The sequence below is a fragment of the Trachurus japonicus genome, chromosome 1, assembly GCF_045865225.1.
Source record: "Trachurus japonicus isolate A0001 chromosome 1, Traja_1.0".
In the NCBI taxonomy this organism is placed as follows: domain Eukaryota; kingdom Metazoa; phylum Chordata; class Actinopteri; order Carangiformes; family Carangidae; genus Trachurus; species Trachurus japonicus.
Genome location: NC_140907.1, coordinates 23,954,839 through 23,974,106, shown reverse-complemented (window position 1 = coordinate 23,974,106; position 19,268 = coordinate 23,954,839). Strand labels below are relative to the sequence as shown.

Here is a 19,268-nt window from a genome sequence, read left to right as displayed (position 1 = left end):
CATACCTCTGAAACAAGTTGAGGCACCATTTAGGGAAACTTTATCCAAAAATGCAGCCCCTTTATGTGTTTGAATGAAAAAGTGAAAGTTGGCACAACTTCGAAAGTAAACGGCCCTCTGTTAATGTCTGAACAGGAAAGCTGTACTTCTATTTCTGTTTCTATTGTGTTATGAAGCGATTACTCCAACTGGACTTCCTCATGACCCCGACTTCTGAAGCGTCATTATTATTAGTAGTAGTATTATTATTATTAACTCAGTGAAGCAGCTTCAGTTCAGAGAATGGGAAATGGTAAGATTAAAAAAAAAACATTAAGAAACAAGATGAAAGTAGATAAAGGTAAATTATTATTTACTGTGTAAGTGAGCAGATAGAGAGAGTTTTGATACTGCAGTTCATTTGGACACATACTGTATATTAGGTATTACATTCAGTAGTGCTTAGTAGGGAGCTTCATAATATTATACATTCAGTATACAGTACATGCTGCTACTGTATGCTACTGCCTTATACATTTCTCAGAACTGTACAACTGGAAGGCAAATTGTATGCGGACAGTGGTAGAGAGACTTCATCAGTACAGTTAAAACCAACAATTGCCTGTGATGTAGTACTGTCCTAATATACATTTTTACTGGTTTTACAAATAGATGCAATACAGAGATACATATTATTTTTCATACTGACTCAAGGACGACACGGCATGATGTGATATTTACACAATATTTACAACATTTACAGTATTTACATTCTAGTTCTCCTGTGAAGTCATTTTTTCCAAAAGGGTATTTAGTCGGTCCAGGAATATTGTAATATTTTTAAGTGAATATGCTTCACATGGCAGACAGCCCTCCTAAAATGAAGAGACACAATTGAGCATAATTAGTCTTAGTACAAATAAAAGCCAACAAGATACTGACACTTAGTTTAACATAGCATGTTATACTGATGATAAAGAAATTAATATAGCAGTATGCATGTAGAACAACGTGTATAGACTCACTGGAGAATTTTGTTTAAAGGAGACACATTATGCCCCTTTTACACAAATTTAAAAAGTTCCCAGATGTCTGTGATATGCCTTGGTTAGAACACCCCAAGGATCAAACATCACAGCACTTTTTTCATCCGCTCAAAACAGACTTGTTCAGAACTGCTGGTTTCAGTGTATGTCCCTTTAAATGCAAATGAACCACTACTTGCCCCGCAAATTCAAAAACTAATTACATCAGTGTTTCCCACACATTCATTTATTCGTGAAGGCCCACCACAAAGAAATTACGGCTTTTGGTTCGACCAACGCAATATCGTTACGTTCATTCATCTCCGCATAGCGCTGTTAGTTATTGGCGTTCACACACATACACACAGAAGCACCGCATGACAGCAGTGCACGGTAAAAGTGAAACTCATACGGTCTCCTTGCAAACCTGTGGGAAACACTGTACATCATTAGTTGTGTTTCTATTCCCCTAGAAATCAAGCGCTGCCTTCATATTTGTTAAAAACAATAACAGCAGCGGCTGTAGCAGCAGCTGAGATCACTGTGCCATCACCATGGAAACACAAAACGATTACGTCTACTGTATCTTCCTCAAAGTGAAGTCTCGCAGGGCGAGAATTATGGGATATTGCGAGACTAGATTATGGCTCATTCGCAAAACACCTGCAAATAGCAATTTTTACCTTATCGAAATTTCAGAAATATCGCTTTTATTTTGCAAAAACCTGTAGTGTCAGACAACTGAGGGAACGGCTCGTAAAACCACATGGATTTCGACCTAGGGAGCCTGCACATTACAGATTTTTTTGTTAATTTTCAAATTTTGGGGGCCAGAATGAAGGCCAAACACCTAAATACATGTTAAAGAGCCTTCAAGAAGTGATATTTCCGTAATATGTCCCATTTAACTTCAACGTGGTTATGCAAGAATGATAGGTAGTCATGGTCGCGTCTTTCTTTATATGAACAGACACATCAAGGAGAATTTCATGAACAGGACTTACAAAGCTGAACTCTCGACGTTTTTTGAAATTATGGATGCATTGCACTCCGTCTGTAACTTCTTCTTCAGCGAGGACCATTAACAACTCTTCTATGTAACATTTGAGCGACGCACTCTCACAGTTCGCCTAGAAGAGAGAGAAGTTCCACAGTAAAAGACACATTCAGTGATAGATGATTTTGTTAGCATTTGTACGAATCCCCCAGTCTTATTAGCTAATTAGCTTATTAGCTAATAAGACACACCTGCAACAGCTACTATTCCTGGGGTCCATGTTAAAACATGCATATAAATCCAAATAACAATAATATTTTACATGAATACGTACATGAATACAATTTCAACACTAATTTCCCCCCAACACACGCTCACACACACACACACACACACACACACAAGCACACACGGCACCTGCCAACCATCAAATTTATAACAAGTTACCAAATACATTGAGATAAAATTCCATAAAAGAAGATCAGAAAATCAGCAAAAACAGGTCATATTTTTCAGGCCTTTACCCAAGAATAACCTTTTTAGCTGTTGTTTTAAATATGTCTTTAATTGTTGCTTGGGTTGTGATAGGCTACAGTAAATGGGAATTTATTCCACTCAGAAATGGCTCTAAACATAACCATTTTTTAATGGCATTAGTTCTTGGTCTAGGAATCATAACATGACCCCTTCCCACCTGTCTTGTTTCATGACCATGTCTGTTTTGAAAAAATGTTATTCTTGAGTGAAGGCAAGTCGGTTGTTTTAAAACACATATATTCCTAAATAAAGTTAGAAGACTTTTGTCTTAGTCTGTCTTCCACTTTCAGCCAGGCAAGTTCAGTATGCATTTTGTCTATGCTTTTCCTCATTGAGCACCGAAGGAAAGACACGCTGCTCTATTTTGCACTAACTGCAGCTTATAAAGTTCTCCATTAGCTGCACTTGTCTGACCAGATAGGTGAACAATAATCAAGATGAGAAAGTACCAAGCTTGAATAACCTGCAAGGTGGTGCTTGGAGTAAGGAAGGAGGAGCATCTTCTTATCATGGATATTATTATCTTCTATTATTATCTTCTTATCATGGATATATTTCTTCCCATTTTTCCTACAATTTTATCTAAATGTTTCTGCCATGATAATTAACTGTCAAGGTTAACCCTGAGAAGTTTAACCTCAATAACTTGCTTAATACAGCTGCCATTTATGGAGACGCGTGCAGGTGCAAAGTTTGATCCAAAAACAATACATTTGGTTTTTGATACATTTAGACTTAAATTGTTTTTGGCTACCCAATCTGCAAGAAGTGTAATTTCATTTTGAAGGAGAACCGGCTGTGGAATATGCTCATTATCAAGACGCAGTAGCGCGGGAAGGGGGGGGAAGGGGGGTGCCGGAGTATCTTAAATGGTGCTGATTAAATAACGATTCTAAAAAACGATTAATTAGGTGAATCGTGTCGCCGCTGCACTCTGGAACGTGGCCCTGATACGTCTGAGTTCTGCTGCGCTCAAGCCCGGTCTCCCTGCCCCTCTCACCCACACACGAGCGTCCTGTATACTGGGCTGCACAGCGCCCAGCCAGTCTCCCCTCCAGAGCTCCGGTCACATACAAAACCATCTGCTCGGCAACGACGCCGTGGGGGAAAAAAGAAGAAGAAGCGCACGGCACAACCCGACAGCCCCGACTTGACCGTGTCATTTCAACATTCTTGGGCTGAACCGGGCTTGAACTGGCGCGTCCAGTCGGGTTGGTTGAGCCGCTCTGGCCCGTTGAGAACTCAAATCTAAGCCCATATAGGGTCCATGCCTATGGTCCATGCAGCCCAAACAGCCAGGCAGCCCAGCCCGGAGGCAGAGGAGGGAGAGATTACACAGCAACAGGTGTGTCTGTGCGTGTGTGTGATGTGTGTGATACCTGCAAACCCCGAGATGTTAATGTTTATTAAGGCTCCTTGCACACTGAGTCCGTTGCGTTTTATTCGCATGCGTTTTTATTTTGTGTTCCAAATTTCGGAGAGGGAGACAAAAATCGTCACGCAGTGATGCACTTTGTGGTTCTCTCAACAATGAAAGTGATGAAATGAAAGAGAAACATTAAAATGTTGTGTCCATCCTGAGAGGAGCCAACAGCGAGGGGATCTGCTGCTTAATGAGCAGCGAACTATCATGATCACTTCAACTGTTTATTATAGGATGTCAGTTCCAGTTTGATAGATACTGATTATTAGCTCACACAGTAGCTAAACAGAAGACGACCAGTTTCCATGATCCTGAACAGCGGCTGGCGCACGCACGCACACACACACACACACACACAGCGGTGATCCACCCTTGTTTCTAAAGGGTGCTCTTCCCCCTGCTCAACAACATGCTCTTTAAATAGCCTATTTGCAAACTCATGTCCATGCCAGTTTAATAATGGTAATCCCATGGTTTTGTGGCTGGAATAATTAATACTTTTATATAAACTCCTAAACAAAACACAACTCTGCCCACACCAGTACGTCTTCCCCAGAATGAGGGAATAAATTAGCTCCATGAAATTGTATAGGCTATGTGAAAGGGGTTGCTCCTGACAAAGCTGAACCTCTCAGTTCATTGTTTTTGGTTGTGTAGCTTTCATTTATTTTGGTTCAACGTTCACACGTAATTAGCAGTTGCAGCACAAAGTTTCCAGAGAAACATCTCCAGTTTTAAAAGCAGGTCAGGTACCAAGCAGTTGCAAGATGTTTGCTGGTGTGACCAAAACAAGTCAGTTTATGCCAGTTTAAAGTTTCCAAATTACAAATAAACACTTAATGGAGTTTGCAGATATGTTCAACTGGATGTTTCGGAGTTCATATCACACAGCAAGTGCAAGCTGGAGATGAGGTGGTTGTGTCTAACTAACCTAAGTCAAAACTTGCATTTGAATGTGTTTTTACAACTTACTTTAATGTCATCAGTTGATGGAGCATACAGCATGGCATCAGATTTCTGAAAAAGGGCAGGAAGAGTAAAAAAAAAAATGAATTAGACAACTAGAGATTTGAAAAAAATAACTATCCACTGCATGTGTAAAATGCACACACACAGAAGCAACAATCAACAATGTACAGTGAACACAATATCATGTTGCTTCATGAAGTATAAACTAATTCTTTTGATGTAAATATACAGTATATTCTAATTAAAAACATAACCAAAATCTTATTTAATTCGATATTTTCTCTCACCTTAACAGTGTCCACCTTTAACCTTTTCAGGCAAAACTGTAACTTTTCTGTATCACCTTTAGAAGCAGCACAGGTCGAAATACTCAGGAAGCTTTAAGAGAACGAGGAGACAGTGATTACAATACATCTTCATGATAACAATGTGAAACATTTTTTATCCATTGAGTGTAACTGCTCATTTAAAGTGAAACACAATGTCAATGTCAGTGTTTAAATGTTTTTTTTTTATTTATAACTCACACAGAAAGATGATATATGCTAGATGTTGCTATTCTGATGCTATGAATGCAACAAATCTGTGGATTCAATGAAAAACGTAGGAAAACATCATGTTTGATGATGATTATGTTGTTATGTCTTTGTTAACTGCTGTTATGAATATACATGACAAATTCCATTCTCCTTTTCCAGAAACTAAATATTTTGTAGTTAATGCCCCAAAATTTTATAGACACACCTCCTGACCAATATAAAAAAATTTAAAAAACAGTCACACACCGTATGCCTACCTCAGAACTAAGAAACAAAGCCACACCTGAGTTTTGTGGCTCTCTCGGCACAGGTTACAGGTCGACTGGAACTGGATGCCTTTCTAGAAATAATGAGAAGAATTGTTAGAGTGTCAACCTGAATGAGATTAAATAAAGGTTAACAGGGTTCATTTTACACAAATGCATTACATGTATCATGTGTGTTTTCAATAAATTGTCTTTGTATTACATCGCCCTATTTGTATAATTCATTTGAACGCTACTGACCTCACGACCTCCCTGCATCTTAAAGCAGAAGTAAGTGGTCCGGTCGTTTTCGCTAATGCTGCGTTCCAGGCAGGCTTTTGAAATCGTAAATTACAGCTTCAAGTCACAACTTACGACTTTGTAGCGTTCCAGGCAACCCACTCGTGTTTTTCCGACCTGTTTTACCGGTGAAAGTCACTATAACGGCCACTCGTAACTTCCGACCGGTGAACTCGTACCAGATCGAACTGGTACCACTTCACGGTCGGAAAAATACGAGTTTCCTTGAACGCACCATAACAGTCCTTGTCCCTACGTCGCCACATTCACGGCGTCCCTTGGCTGCACACACAGCCCTGCATGCCGTTCTCTCTCCTCATTGGATAAAAACTGTAGGATACGATAAATGTTTTCTCTTCGGCTCAGAGCAGAGCAGAGGGACTGACAGACCCGTGTTTCAGTCCAAACACTCTATGTAAGTGATTGCTGTTGGAAGATATAACTATTTAAGACTCATATTAACACAAATATATCACTTACTTCTGCTTTAAGGTCAGGTCATTTTGTGCTCTTTGCTGTTGTCTGGTAGGTTGGATTATTTTAAACCAAATCTCACTTCCACTTCTACTGAACTATAAATCTATTAATGTCTCTCTCCCAAAAGTGGCTGTAGTGGGAATTTTCAAAAACTGAGTATTCGCAAACAAGATGAGCGTCTTGCCGGTTTATTCGCTTGCAAGTGGGCGGTCGCGAACAGCAACAGTCAAGTCACCAGTTGGAAAAAGCGCCCTGACTCTGACACAAGAACTTGCTTATATACACGTCACACCACTTCAACACCTGTCGATGCATACGTCACTTCCTGACATCTGCCCCCTGCATGGTCTGGCCCTGTGCTGAGTTTAACAAAAACAGCCACGGGGGGTCGTTGAGTCTCGAAACACTAGACATGCATTTCAGGGTTTTACCCTACAGGCTTACAACCTTGTAACAACCTTACACAGAATGTACAGGGAAAAAGCTAAAATAGGGTACAGAACACATAAGGAAAGCCTCCGACGGGGTATTTTCCCAATACATATACACACACACACACATATATATATATATATATATATATATATATATATATATATATACACAATAGTACAATTTTGGTAAAAATTTTACTGTAGAAATGTGGAGAAAAATCATTTTTTAAACGACCCCTACAATAAAAGCCATTCACAGTATGCTGACCTTTGACCTTACCTCACATCAATTCCTTCATAGGCGTGTTCCTCATTTCTTTTGAATATTGTTCCTGACATCCCACTCTACTTCTGGTATCATTTTGTTGGCACTTTACTGTAGAAATTTGGAGAAAAATCATTTTTTAAATGACCCCTATAATAAAATAAAATGATTTCTACAGTAAAATTTTACCAAATTTGTACCAGAGGTAGAGTGAGATGTCAGGAACAATATGCAAAAGAAATGAGGAACACACCTATGAAGGAATTAATGTGAGGTAAGGTCAAAAGTAACACACAGGACATATCTATGTATAATAGACTTTTGTTAGGGACACTGCTCTGTTTGACCTCACAACAATGGTTTAATCAGTTTGTCCAATAATGTAAGACAGGAAATAAAGGAGCTGCCTTAAGTTCAGGATTAGAGTGGAGCTGGGCATAGGGCCTCTGAGAAGATCTCTAGCTTTGCTTTGAATCATGAGAAATAATACAGACCCAGACATGGGTCTGTATTATTTCTCATGACATGAAGCAGACTACATTATCCTTTACTTAATTCTTTGTTTCTGACATGTTTAATCACCTATGGAAAAACCTTCGAGTTATTGCTCCTGATTTGTGAATGTGGAGAAACTACTTTGTACAATAGTAAGATAACATTTGTCTTTATCTTCCAACTTTTTCAGAGGCATTACTCAAAACCTTTGAGGGGGGAACCGAGGAAGCTGTCTGCAGACATGCCAGGGACCATCTCAAACACGCTCCAGCTAGAAGAGGCCGGGGGGGGGGGGTATCGAATAATAGGTTAAGGCTACAACACAGGAGTTCCTGTGACTTTGTGTAAGGACTCAAAAAGTGTCATCCAACTGACATACAGGCACAAAAACTGAGCAGTGGAACTTACAGTCGATAGTTTTCCTGCTACCTCTGCTCACAGTAAGGGATTCATGTGACAGATTGGAGTTGTTCGTAGATCAAGAAACCCACAGTTTTTTTTTTTGTTTTTTTACTGTTCAGTGTTGTGAATTTCAGTGGACTGAGCATGAGCATGAGTGGGCATGAGCTTCTTAAATGTAGATTAGTAGCATTGTTTCTTTTAAAATATAATCTCAAGGGACAGCTTAGTTCAGAATTGCCTTGATGTTCTCCTGAGTATTTCAGAGCTGCACATACGAACACATAAAAAACGTACAAAAACAAAACCAGTGTAAGGCATGGTGACCCAAAAGCAGCGTGAAGAGCTGCATTTCAGCTGCAAATGTGAGACATTTCACTGAAACTTTCTGCATCTTCAAAGTTGGTCAAAGCTGTTCTTTTATTTATTTTTATATATATATATTATATACATAATTAGGCATAAACCTCAGGAAAGATGTGATAGGAGAGAAACAAGCTCAACAGACATAAAATATCTTGGATGTTCTTTGTAAGAGCTGAAAATAAAGTCCTCTTTTTGACTACTGTGTTTCATGTTTATGAACCAAATTATCTTTCCTAAAAGATTCAATTTAATTTCCAACAAAAATAATAAAAGTGTATTTTGAATTCTGCATTGGACTTCTTCATGGGAAAGGAGGGACACAGGAGGGGGGGCATACACACCGTCAACAACAATATTTAATGTACGCACCCAAATGGTATTTGTGCACTTTCACAGTGCATAACATGCAATTACAATGTACTTTGAATGCTGTATTGGATACATGGCCTAATCTACATAATTTCATAAAGCCATTGATATGGTCAATATTTTTAAATATTTCAAATAATTTTTATGTATAAATTACGTTCAAATTTGGTCAATATAAGACGTCAAGAGGACGTCCACGCCGACCATTTTTCAACCTTATTTGAAACTTGTAGACTGTAAAAAATATGGACGTAGCATCCGTGACGTCACCCATTGGTTTTAGGGAGTCGTTTTTGTGACTCAAATATGGCGGCCATGGGGGTCTATGGAGAATGCTCCCTTCTGACACCAGCCCCCAGAGGAAGCCGGGGGGATTGCAGTTTTTTGAACGCGGAAGTGAGCTTCACTTCTCAGACCGACAACTGCCCCCTTGGTATAGACATCAAAACTGAACGTCCAGAAGACGTCCAAAAAAGACGTCATAAAAACTTTCATTCTGCACCCTCCAGTGATGTCATTTCGACGTCGGACCATGACGTAGAAAAGACGTTGTTTCGACGTCTGCTTGCTCGGTGGGGAGGGAGAGCCTGTATCAAAGACGGTTCCATTTATTGAATATCTTTGCCCGTATCGCCCGTAATTAGCTTAGCTCAAACGGGTAATGGTAGCCTGCCTCCACCTAAAGTAGACAACTCTCACCGGACCAATCTTCGTCTCAGAGCTGACAAAACTCTCCGGTAAGGCATCTTGAGCGGTCAAATGCCGGTAACGGGACGAGATCGGTCAAAACGGAGGGTTCAAGCAAAGACGTTTTATTTTGGTTCAAGCTAGCTACATCAAGGGTAGGTTAGCTTCCTATTTCAAAGTAAAAGCACTTCTGTATGTAAAGGGCAATGGGTGTTTTATTTTGTGAAAGTAACCGGAAGTGCGTTGGTCACAACGGCTAGCCTGAGTAACGCCGAATTCGTCCGAACAAAATTGTAAACAGCTGGTATTTAGACAAATCAACGACACACTGTTGATCTAAACGGCTACTTTCTCGCCCAAAAATGTTTGAAATGTTGATAAAGTGATATATTTACAGAGTTTAGAGCTAAAATGAAATCAGCTTCTGACTGCTGATTTCGGCTCGGGTAGGAGGCAGGCTAACACTACCTATACACTTCCAGCATTTGAGCTAAGCTAATTACAGGTGATACGGCTCTATCTCCCTTGATACGCACAGCACGCACAGTCGAAAGGATGGTGTCTATCTGCTTGTCATCGACTAGGGAGTGAGGCAAGACACAAAAAAAATGTTGGCTTATCCCTTTAAAGGTTTGGTTTGAGATTGGGGCAAGGCAATTTTATTTGTCTAGCCCGTTTTTACAAACAGTTTGTCTCAAAGGGCTTTACATAGCATCATAACAACAGGATGGGTTTATTTTCTGTGGGAGTGGGATTGATTTTGAGCCAAAATTCACTCCCGTGTCATCCTCTAATGCACAAGGCTCCTTTGGTTCCTTTAGATGGTTTTAGATTTGTGAGTTTTAGCAGGAAGCAAAAATCAAAATCTTAAAAGTTTTTTAAAATAGACATAAATTGACATGAGTCATTGAAAAAGCGCTTGATTACATACATTCTGTGCAGATATAGAATTTGAAGTGGATTTACTACATGTATGCAAACCATATGGTTTTGCTGTGCTGTGAGAGAAGACCACAGATTCAACCAAGAGCTGATAAGTGTTCACTGTCTTTTTCTTTTGTTGCCTGTGAGTTTTCCTGGTGTGAAACCTGCTAGTACCCATCATAACCACTCTCAATAATAATAATAATAATAATAATAATAATATTAATAATAATAATACATTTTATTTGTTGGCGCCTTTCAAGACACTCAAGGGCGCCTTACAAATAGAAAACAACGGCACAGATAACAGAACAGTACAGTAGCAAAATAAATATACAGATAATAAATATACAAAAACAAACAAACATGCAGGACATACAAATAGCAAGTAATAAACATACAGAACATACAAATACAGGTGGCTAAACGGATGTATTGGGATTAAAGGGAGTAAGCAGCTTTGAAGAGGTCCAGGGTTGTGTGATTGAGGTTTTTCTGTCAGAAAATGACCAAATTTCAGAACCCACAATGATAAATGGTTGAAAGTAACAGCCCGCTAATGTTGCAGTTGCAGTGGAGGGCCGCGAGTCAGATTCAGACCTATAGCTGCTGCAGTTTGAACAAAGCCTACGTGTTACACACTGCACCAGGTGAGAAACTGGGGTGCCTCCCAGTCTAAATGATCAAATCAAATGGTAACGTATCCTCTACATTTTATTTACTACTTATTTGTATGTGTTCCATTTCTGCCATTTGCCATTAGGCCACTTTCCTGTGACAATAAAAGGCAAACTTGGTGTGATTGGTGTGGACATACAGTAGACTGATAGACTGTAGACTGTATGTGAGGCAAGAGAAATTAATAACCATGCCTATTTTCATCAGGACACGCCAATCACTTGATAATTTATCACTCCATTTGTCCTTTCCCTCTCATCATTAGATTCTTGTTGATCCAAACCCACATAGATTTTCATATAATCAGTCAAACTCAAACTCAACAACCTCATCTGAACTGAACAATGAGAAATCTGTTGTTGTTGTTTTGCTTTCGTGTGGATCAAAAATACTGTTCCAATTAAAACTCCATATCAGCCAAGGGCAGATCAAATATCTGCAACTGTTTTTCACTCCGGCCTGTTGGTGCTGGCTTTTTCAGCTTAACTCTGTTTATGTCTGCAGCCTGCATGATTAAAGCCCCTGTACACACTTTTCATTTAGTGTTGATTTTGCCGGCCCCTGACGAAAGTGGTGGTGTTTTGCCGGAATGAAGACTGCATTTCCCACGGTCATGAAGACATTTGTGTAGATTTGTTCTGGAAATGTCGGAAAGAAGACGGGACTTGCTTTTCTTTTCTTTTTAGCAGTGTAATGTATCTATTCGTATCGTTTCGTCAGTGGTCCGACCAGACCATGCCTCCCAGAGGTATAGAATTAGACTACTTAGAAATAGCGTATCTTCACACTTATGGGCTCATTTGCTGTTGTAGGTAACAGAGACACATCAGCAGAAACCAGAGACTTTTGCGTATCCAGTTAAAAGCTCCGTACAGGGGCTTTAAAATAGCCTACCATCAGGCTACTAGATAAAACAGTAGATTGGAAATAAAGAAATAACAAACTGAACTGAACTTAGTTTGAACTATTTCATGTAGAAAGTGAACTTTCTCAAAACGGGACGTGCTATTTATCAAAATTTCAAAAAATTTGATTAGTACTGATACAGTTGAAGTTTGAATAAGGTATAACTTCTATGAGATGAAAGAGCAGGTAAAATGTGAGTCATTACATCAATGTTCAAACCATGCTTGTACAGCTAGTCAAATGATGGCTGACAGGGGTGGGGATTATCTTGTTTTATTAAAGCAGATATCAGTGGAATGTTTTTGTTAATATAAGTCCTAAATAGTCCTATTTTCCGTCAGCAATCACTTACATGAAGTATTTCAGCCTAAACACGAGTCTCTCCGTCACTCTGCTCTGCTGTAACCCGAGGAGAAAATTTTCCTTGTGGGATACAAGTGTTATCCAATGAGGGGAGAGAACGGCATGAAGGGCTGTGTGTGCAGCCAAGGGATGCGCGTGAATGTGGTGACGTAGCACGAGGACCAATTGATGCCTGACAAGGGCGGGGGCTGCTAACTCATGGTGCGTTCAAGGAAACTCGTACTTTGTGTTTTTCCTTCCTGTGAAGTCATACCAGTTCGATCTGGTACGAGTTCACGGGTCGGAAGTTACGAGTGGCCGTTATAGGGAACTTTCACAGACAACAGGACGGTAAAAACACGAGCTACGGGTTACCTGGAACGCTACCAAGTCGTAGTTGTGACTTGAAGCTGTAACTTACGGTTTCAAAAGCCTGCCTTGAACACAGCATTAGCCGAAACGGCCGTGCCGCTGTTATCTGCTTTAAGTGCTACCGTCTTGCCTGGAATTTGGATGGCTGCTTCTGGCTTCCTGCTTAAGGTTTCCATTCATACATGTACACCAATCATCAGTATTATCAGAATGTTAGGATCCACACCACTGTCACTGTTCTATATTTAACCATCAGTGATGAGTTTTTTTGTTCATACTGAACCACAGGAAGATGCTCTAGTGTTGGAACATGCACAATAAACTTACAAAGATGCATATTTTTTTGGTGTGGTCTCAGTTTTTAGTTTTTAATCTCACTGTTACAATTTACCTAGACTAACGGAAGCGGCTACCAATGTGTGCCGACCACCCAACATGATCATTCATATGCATTCATACGAGGCAAGGTGGGTAAGGTGTTCACACCTTGGATTTGAACCGCCAACTAGGGGTTGCACGACTTCAGATTTTTAAAAGTCGACTCTAATGTTATGAAAGTCGAGTCGACGTCGACTAGTCGCTGATGACGTCATTCATATTTTTCCCATCATAACTAAAATCACAGGAGGAGGGAAAAGCTTTGCAACAATCTGTATTCACTGACAGACGCTCATGCACAGAAATTCATAGAACAGCAGCTTTATAAACAACAAGCTGTAAATCCGTTTGTTTACACTCTATAGCCTACAAGTGCAAAAGATAATAGGCTACTGTAGCTACTGTCCGTTAAACAATTAGGGAGGAAAACGACACACAGGCCTCGTCACCATCATAGTCCTGTTCACTCACAGTTTCACTCACAACTTTTTTTCCCTGGTTGGTTGTTGCTGTTGTTGGTTGTTGTTGTTGTTGTTGTTGTTGTTGTGCACAACGTAAAGCTGTCGATATGCAACGGTATCTGAGACACGAAACGTGGCCCATTGGTTGATTTTCTTGGCCCGCCCCTCCCTTCCCTCTTGATTATTTGTCTTGACACATATTATTGGTCTATTGTTTGTCATTGTCAATCAATCATGGGCTGACCGGCTCAGAGAGCCCTGACAGTGCTGTAAATCGCTATGAACCAGGGTGGGGCGGGACCTCAATGGGTCGTCTTCGAAACTGTTCACTAACTTTTTTTTTTTTTTCAAAGGAGGTTAAATCGAAAGCAACTGGACTTAGTTATTTGTCTAGGAAGACGTTTCACCTCTCATCCAAGAGGCTTCATCAGTTCATGTACGCAACTGACCAGGCTGGGACTGGTCCAACTATCTGGTGTGGAGACTCACTATTTAACCTCTTGTGTGGGCGTTCACAAGGGTGATGATGTCACTGGTTCCCTTTTGTGCTCCAAGTGCCAACGACAGTCGTTTAAATGACTGTCTTTGATGGAAAGTTGGTTTCGACTTCGTTAGTGCCCTATTGTGTTATAACGACAGTCGTTGGAGGCACTTGCCACTTGTGAACAGTTGTTGTTCTTTGAGGCTAGATTGTTGAATCTTTTGGGAAGGGATGAAAGGGCCAGGGATGCAAACGGGTCAGAAGGCCAACATTTCTATATTAAAAATGCTTAAAAAAAAAAAATCCTTTGCAATATTTCCATTTTGGAGATGCTGATTTTTAGGTCTTCACTGAATGTTAGTCATAATTATTACTATTAAAATAAACTGAATAAATAAAGACATGGGATGTTTCATTCAGTGTGTAATGGACATTATAATGTGTTAGTTTCACTTTTTGAATTGAACACATTCTACATCGCGGAGGCGACGTCTTTCCACTTAGGGCTTCCTTCATCTCTGAAACGGGGCAGAGCTCCGTGGAAACATCTGCCTGACACAGCAACGTAGGGAACCGTGCATGTCCGCGGCGCACAGCTCCACGGACATGCACGGGGGAAAAAACGGCGTCGTTGTCGCACCGATGCACACGGCTACGCGCCGCTTTAATGAGCGCGTGTCGCGTCTACATTGGAGGTAGGCTGTTATCAGTGTAATCAGAGGCAACCATGAATGAGTTCGCCTCAGTTTCACGTGACTGTCACTGTCAGCCTGTTAGAAAAACATTTTACTGACCCGAGCTGAGATCCCCCCTCCTCTCCCAAAAACAAAAACTCTTCGGATCTGAACGATTCACACAAGTCACCTAACTGGCCATGAAAAAAGCGAGTTTCGCTTTTCGGCGCGCTGTTTGCATCCCTGAAGGGCAGCATTGTAAATTGGAGATAGGTGGTGCCTGAGACCTCCTCCCCTGTTGAGGGATGGTTTCTCTACTTTTACATAGATGGCTTCTTTGACTCCTCTTTCAAACCATCTGTCCTCTCTGTCTAGGATTTGGACATTGCTGTCCTCAAAGGAGTGGGCTTTCTCCTTGAGGTGTAAATGGACAGCAGACTCCAGGCCTGAGGAGTTAGCTCTCCTGTGTTGGGCCATGCGTTTATGCAGTGGTTGTTTTGTTTCTCCAATGTAGAGGTCTTTGCATTCCTCGTTGCATTGGACTGCATACACCAGATTGCTTTTGTGGGTGTGTGGTGTTTTGTCCTTGGGATGTACCAGTCTCTGTCTGAGTGTGTTGCTGGGTTTGAAATACACAGGGATACGGTGTTTGTTAAAGATCCTCCTGAGTTGTTCTGATACTCCAGACACATATGGAATGACTATGTTGTTTCTCTTGTTTTGTCTTTCTTTCTCAACCACTTTGCTGGTTTTCTTTCTGGAAGCAGCTGCAGTTTTCACAAAGGTCCAGCTAGGGTAACCACAAGTTGTGAGGGCGCCTCTCAGGTGCTTGTGTTCTGCCCCTTGGGCCTGTGAGCTGGTGGGCACATTATCAGCTCTGTGTTGCAAAGTTCTGATAACACCAAGCTTATGTTCCAGAGGGTGGTGAGAGTCGAAAAGTAGATATTGGTCTGTATTTGTGGGTTTTCTGTATACCCCAATGTGGAGGCTCTTCTTGTTGCTATATCATGGATCTATTATAAGACCATGAATATAATACATCCATGGGACTAATGAGCTGTAAATAGAGATGCGGAGTCAAGCTGAGATACTTTGAATTTTAGCACAAAATACTATAGGAAATAATAGTTAAATGTCTTGTCTTGCGTTAACGCGTTAACTTTGACAGAGTGATCATAATGATGGGGAAAGAAAATGCATTATCCAAACTCAGAGGGTTATGGAGGGATTCAATCCCACACAGGAGCAAGAACTTTAAACTCAAGAATAGGTGCTCTACCAGGTGAGCTACACGTTACACTCCTCACTGTCAGCGGCTGAGTGACGAGCGAGCTTGCGCATCTCTGGGCCTGCAGGCGCGTTATTGCCACCTATTGGTCTGGACATGGAACAACAGTAGATGATAAGCAAGAGAAAAAAAAAAAAACTGTGACAGCTGCGCACCGGCCGTTCTGGTATTCTCCAGAACGTCCAGATGGCCAGTCCGCCCCTGTGTGCAACCCCTACCGCCAACCCTCTGATTATTGGACAACCCACTCTAACTCCTGAGCCAAGGTGTAGGGCCTATATTGGAAGTGAATATTTTTACTACTCTGTGTCAATTGCATTTTTCCTTCTGTTTGTGGAGATGTGAGTTTAGGTTAATTTGTCACAATACAGTCAGGCACAGGTGAGTGGAGGTGGATCCTTTTCTGAGCAGAGCTGCTGTTCTCCTGTGCTCGGCAACATGGACCTCCGAGTTGAACTTGTGAACTTCAAATTCCCAAACCGTGAGAGTATGGACTTATGGATTTAAGGATGGACTTTAAACTTCTCTGTACTGAGAACGGGCCTTCATCTGTGTGTGATATGTGTAGGCTATACAGTATGTATGTATGTGTCTGACATCACTCCAAACTAGAAATCTGTTTCTTGTTATTATTATTGTTGTCAGTAATAACAAGCTATTATTATTTATTGAATTACATTAAAAAAACAAAGAAGCAGAGGAACCCAAACAACTGCTAAAAAACAAGAGCTCTTTCATTCAATAAGTTTCTTTGTTTGGTTTTAAACAGTTATAAAGTATTCAAATTTATTAAGGGATAACCCCTTGAGATGCATCATCTCGTCTTCCAGGGGGTCCTATACATCAAAACAATCAGACAATACAATCACATATACACAACACAAAACATACACTTAAAGTGTGCACAACAGCTCCCAAATCCCTCCCGCCCATAAATGTTGTAATAAACCTTTCTGGGAAAATGAATGTGCACATATTCCAACTATTGTCTTTTGGGAAGGAGATTTTTCTCCCAATTGTCCCTCAGTAACTGTTAAAGATTTCCACATGAGTCATGTTGACTGTTTATGTCTAGAGCGACTATATTCAGGGATGTGATTGGCCAAGGACAAAAAAGCAGGACATTATACGGACCCATAGCGCGACACGGCAACAGTGCAGCCACTACACACAATGACATAATTTTGACACTTTATATGAAAAGTATACGCAAACAGAAAACAATTAATTTAAGGAGAAAAAAACTCAAAAACAGCATGTCAAACAATAGGTGCAGATATTATTACAGTTGTGAACATCACACACAGTGACATAATCATCATTTTGATCATTCAAAATGTTTCTCTGTAGCTGGTCTCACAGATAAAGAGGCATGATTCCTGAAGGGGAAGGGGGAGGGGAGTGCTAAAAGTGAAAACAAGGTTATATAAATTACACAGAAAAATTAAATATAATACAATACAATGCAATACAATAAAACAGTTAATCAATAGGGCATGACAGAGGCCTATTCACAGTCGACTCCTGCACTTACTAATAGGCCTCTGTCATGCCCTATTGATTAACTGTTTGCATTGTATTGTATTATATTTAATTTTTCTGTGTAATTTATATAACCTTGTTTTCACTTTTAGCACTCCCCTCCCCCTTCCCCTTCAGGCTGCACTTGAAAATAAGAATTTTGTTCTTAATTTGCTCGCCTGGTTAAATAAAGGTTAAATAAATAAAATAAAATGATGAAAGCAGAGTGGTATGTGGTGAGCTAACAGCCCTTCTGTGTGTCTGAGAGGTTGTCAACTTGCAACATTGCACAGAAAAGCAGTATACTGTAGCTGATGGATGGCTGGATGGCTGGATGGATGGATGGATATACCCATTTGAAATGCTTTGATATTTCAGCAGCTATACCCACTACAACAAAACTATTTCTAACTTTAGTCAATGTGGTAAAGGAGATGAACAGTGTACCCAATTAAAAAACATTAAGATTTCAGTATACCCACACCCACTACAAGAAATTAGACTACACTGGGATGGATGGATGGATGGATGGATGGATGGATGGATGGAGGGATGGGCTGTTGTTGTGAAGAGTAAGCTTTTTAAGGGACAAGACATATTATGTTTACACATCATCGTTTGGATAGTTTAATTTGTAAGGTATGATAAAGTGTTACAACGCCTGATCCCCACAGTCAGATCAGATGACAAACTTTTGGTGACACACTGCTCTGATTCACTTTCTGATTCACACTCTGTGACTGTGCACCGGCTGCTCATCACTTTTCTCTTCGCCACCACGTGTAGAAACCCGCTCTGCATCTGCACCTCTCTACACATCTGGACTCTTGGCAATTTTTTTTTCCAGCTCACACAAGAATTTCTTATCACGTTTACCGCCTGGCGACAGAGAGAGGGACTCGTCCAACCAAACATCTTCCTGCTCTGCAAAAGTGAAAGTGAAACTGCGTCAACTGGCACAACACAGCAGGGTAGCATAATGTTGTTTTGGATTTCACTAAATTGCCGATCGGCCGCTGAAATCTCTCTCCGGGACCCACGTGGATCATGGAGCTGACACACCTCCACAAATAGCGTCACAATTTCCTGCAGGTGTGAACTTTGACACCTTTTAATAACGAATGGCAAAGCAAAGCGCTACTTGTTGACTCCGCGTCTAAACCGGAGGTAGGTTAGACTCCGTAGATTGTCACCACCTACCAGTTTCCACACACACGTATACACACACACATGTACACTTGCACGCACGCACACGTACGCACACGTACCCACTCGCGCGCAGTCAGCTTACCGCTCCCTGGTCTCTGTGGCATGTGAGCTGGACGAAGATCACCGGGAACGCAGTCATGAAGTCTGTCATCTGCGCAGCGGGAGCTCTCCTGTCCGGCGGGGAAACAGTCCCAGGTCACATTTTTGCATTTCCCTTGTGTTAACACAGCTGCTCTGTCGCATTGGCCTGTGTCCAGTGTTACTAATACATGAGCCGAGCGTGAGAGTGGTCCAGATTCCCCACACAGATCGACTATCACACACACGCCCTGCCCACGACTCTTTGAGCTGAAGTTTACTCCTCCTCTTAGACCAGCTTCCCTGACGCATGCTGGTGTTGGAAGACTTTTTTTTTTTTTTTTTTAATTGCAGACAATAAGCCCTGAAGTTATAAGAACCGGATGCCTCCAGTCACTTCTAGATAGCTACTCAGTGAAAATATGTTTTATATCTACTGGCGTGTTTAAC

General features: G+C 40.9%; 1 protein-coding gene across 2 annotated transcripts; it reads right to left on the bottom strand.

The window, feature by feature from the left end:
• Positions 1–334: 334 nt before the first annotated feature.
• Positions 335–19,102, bottom strand: il15 (interleukin 15). 2 transcript variants are annotated; one of them, XM_085792147.1, is made up of 6 exons: positions 18,823–19,099; positions 5,727–5,809; positions 5,218–5,308; positions 4,934–4,978; positions 2,009–2,134; positions 335–854 (listed from the first exon to the last, which is right to left on the bottom strand). In XM_085792147.1, exons 1-6 carry the CDS (start codon positions 18,889–18,891, stop codon positions 753–755), a joined length of 516 nt encoding a protein of 171 aa, XP_085648273.1. In that variant the 5' UTR covers positions 18,892–19,099; the 3' UTR covers positions 335–752. The 2 variants fall into 2 exon arrangements, with proteins under 2 accessions (XP_085648273.1, XP_085648280.1); XM_085792154.1 differs by having other exon boundaries at positions 385–854; positions 18,800–19,102.
• Between the last annotated feature and the right edge of the window lie 166 nt (positions 19,103–19,268).

Coding starts and splice junctions, on each gene's coding strand:
- il15 (XM_085792147.1), bottom strand. CDS start 18,891: ATGACAGACTTCATGACTGCGTTCCCGGTGATCTTCGTCCAGCTCACA. Junction 5,810..18,822: donor GCCACAGAGACCAGGGAGCG/GTAAGCTGACTG, acceptor CATTATTTCTAG/AAAGGCATCCAGTTCCAGTC. Junction 2,135..4,933: donor CATCAACTGATGACATTAAA/GTAAGTTGTAAA, acceptor TCTCTCTTCTAG/GCGAACTGTGAGAGTGCGTC.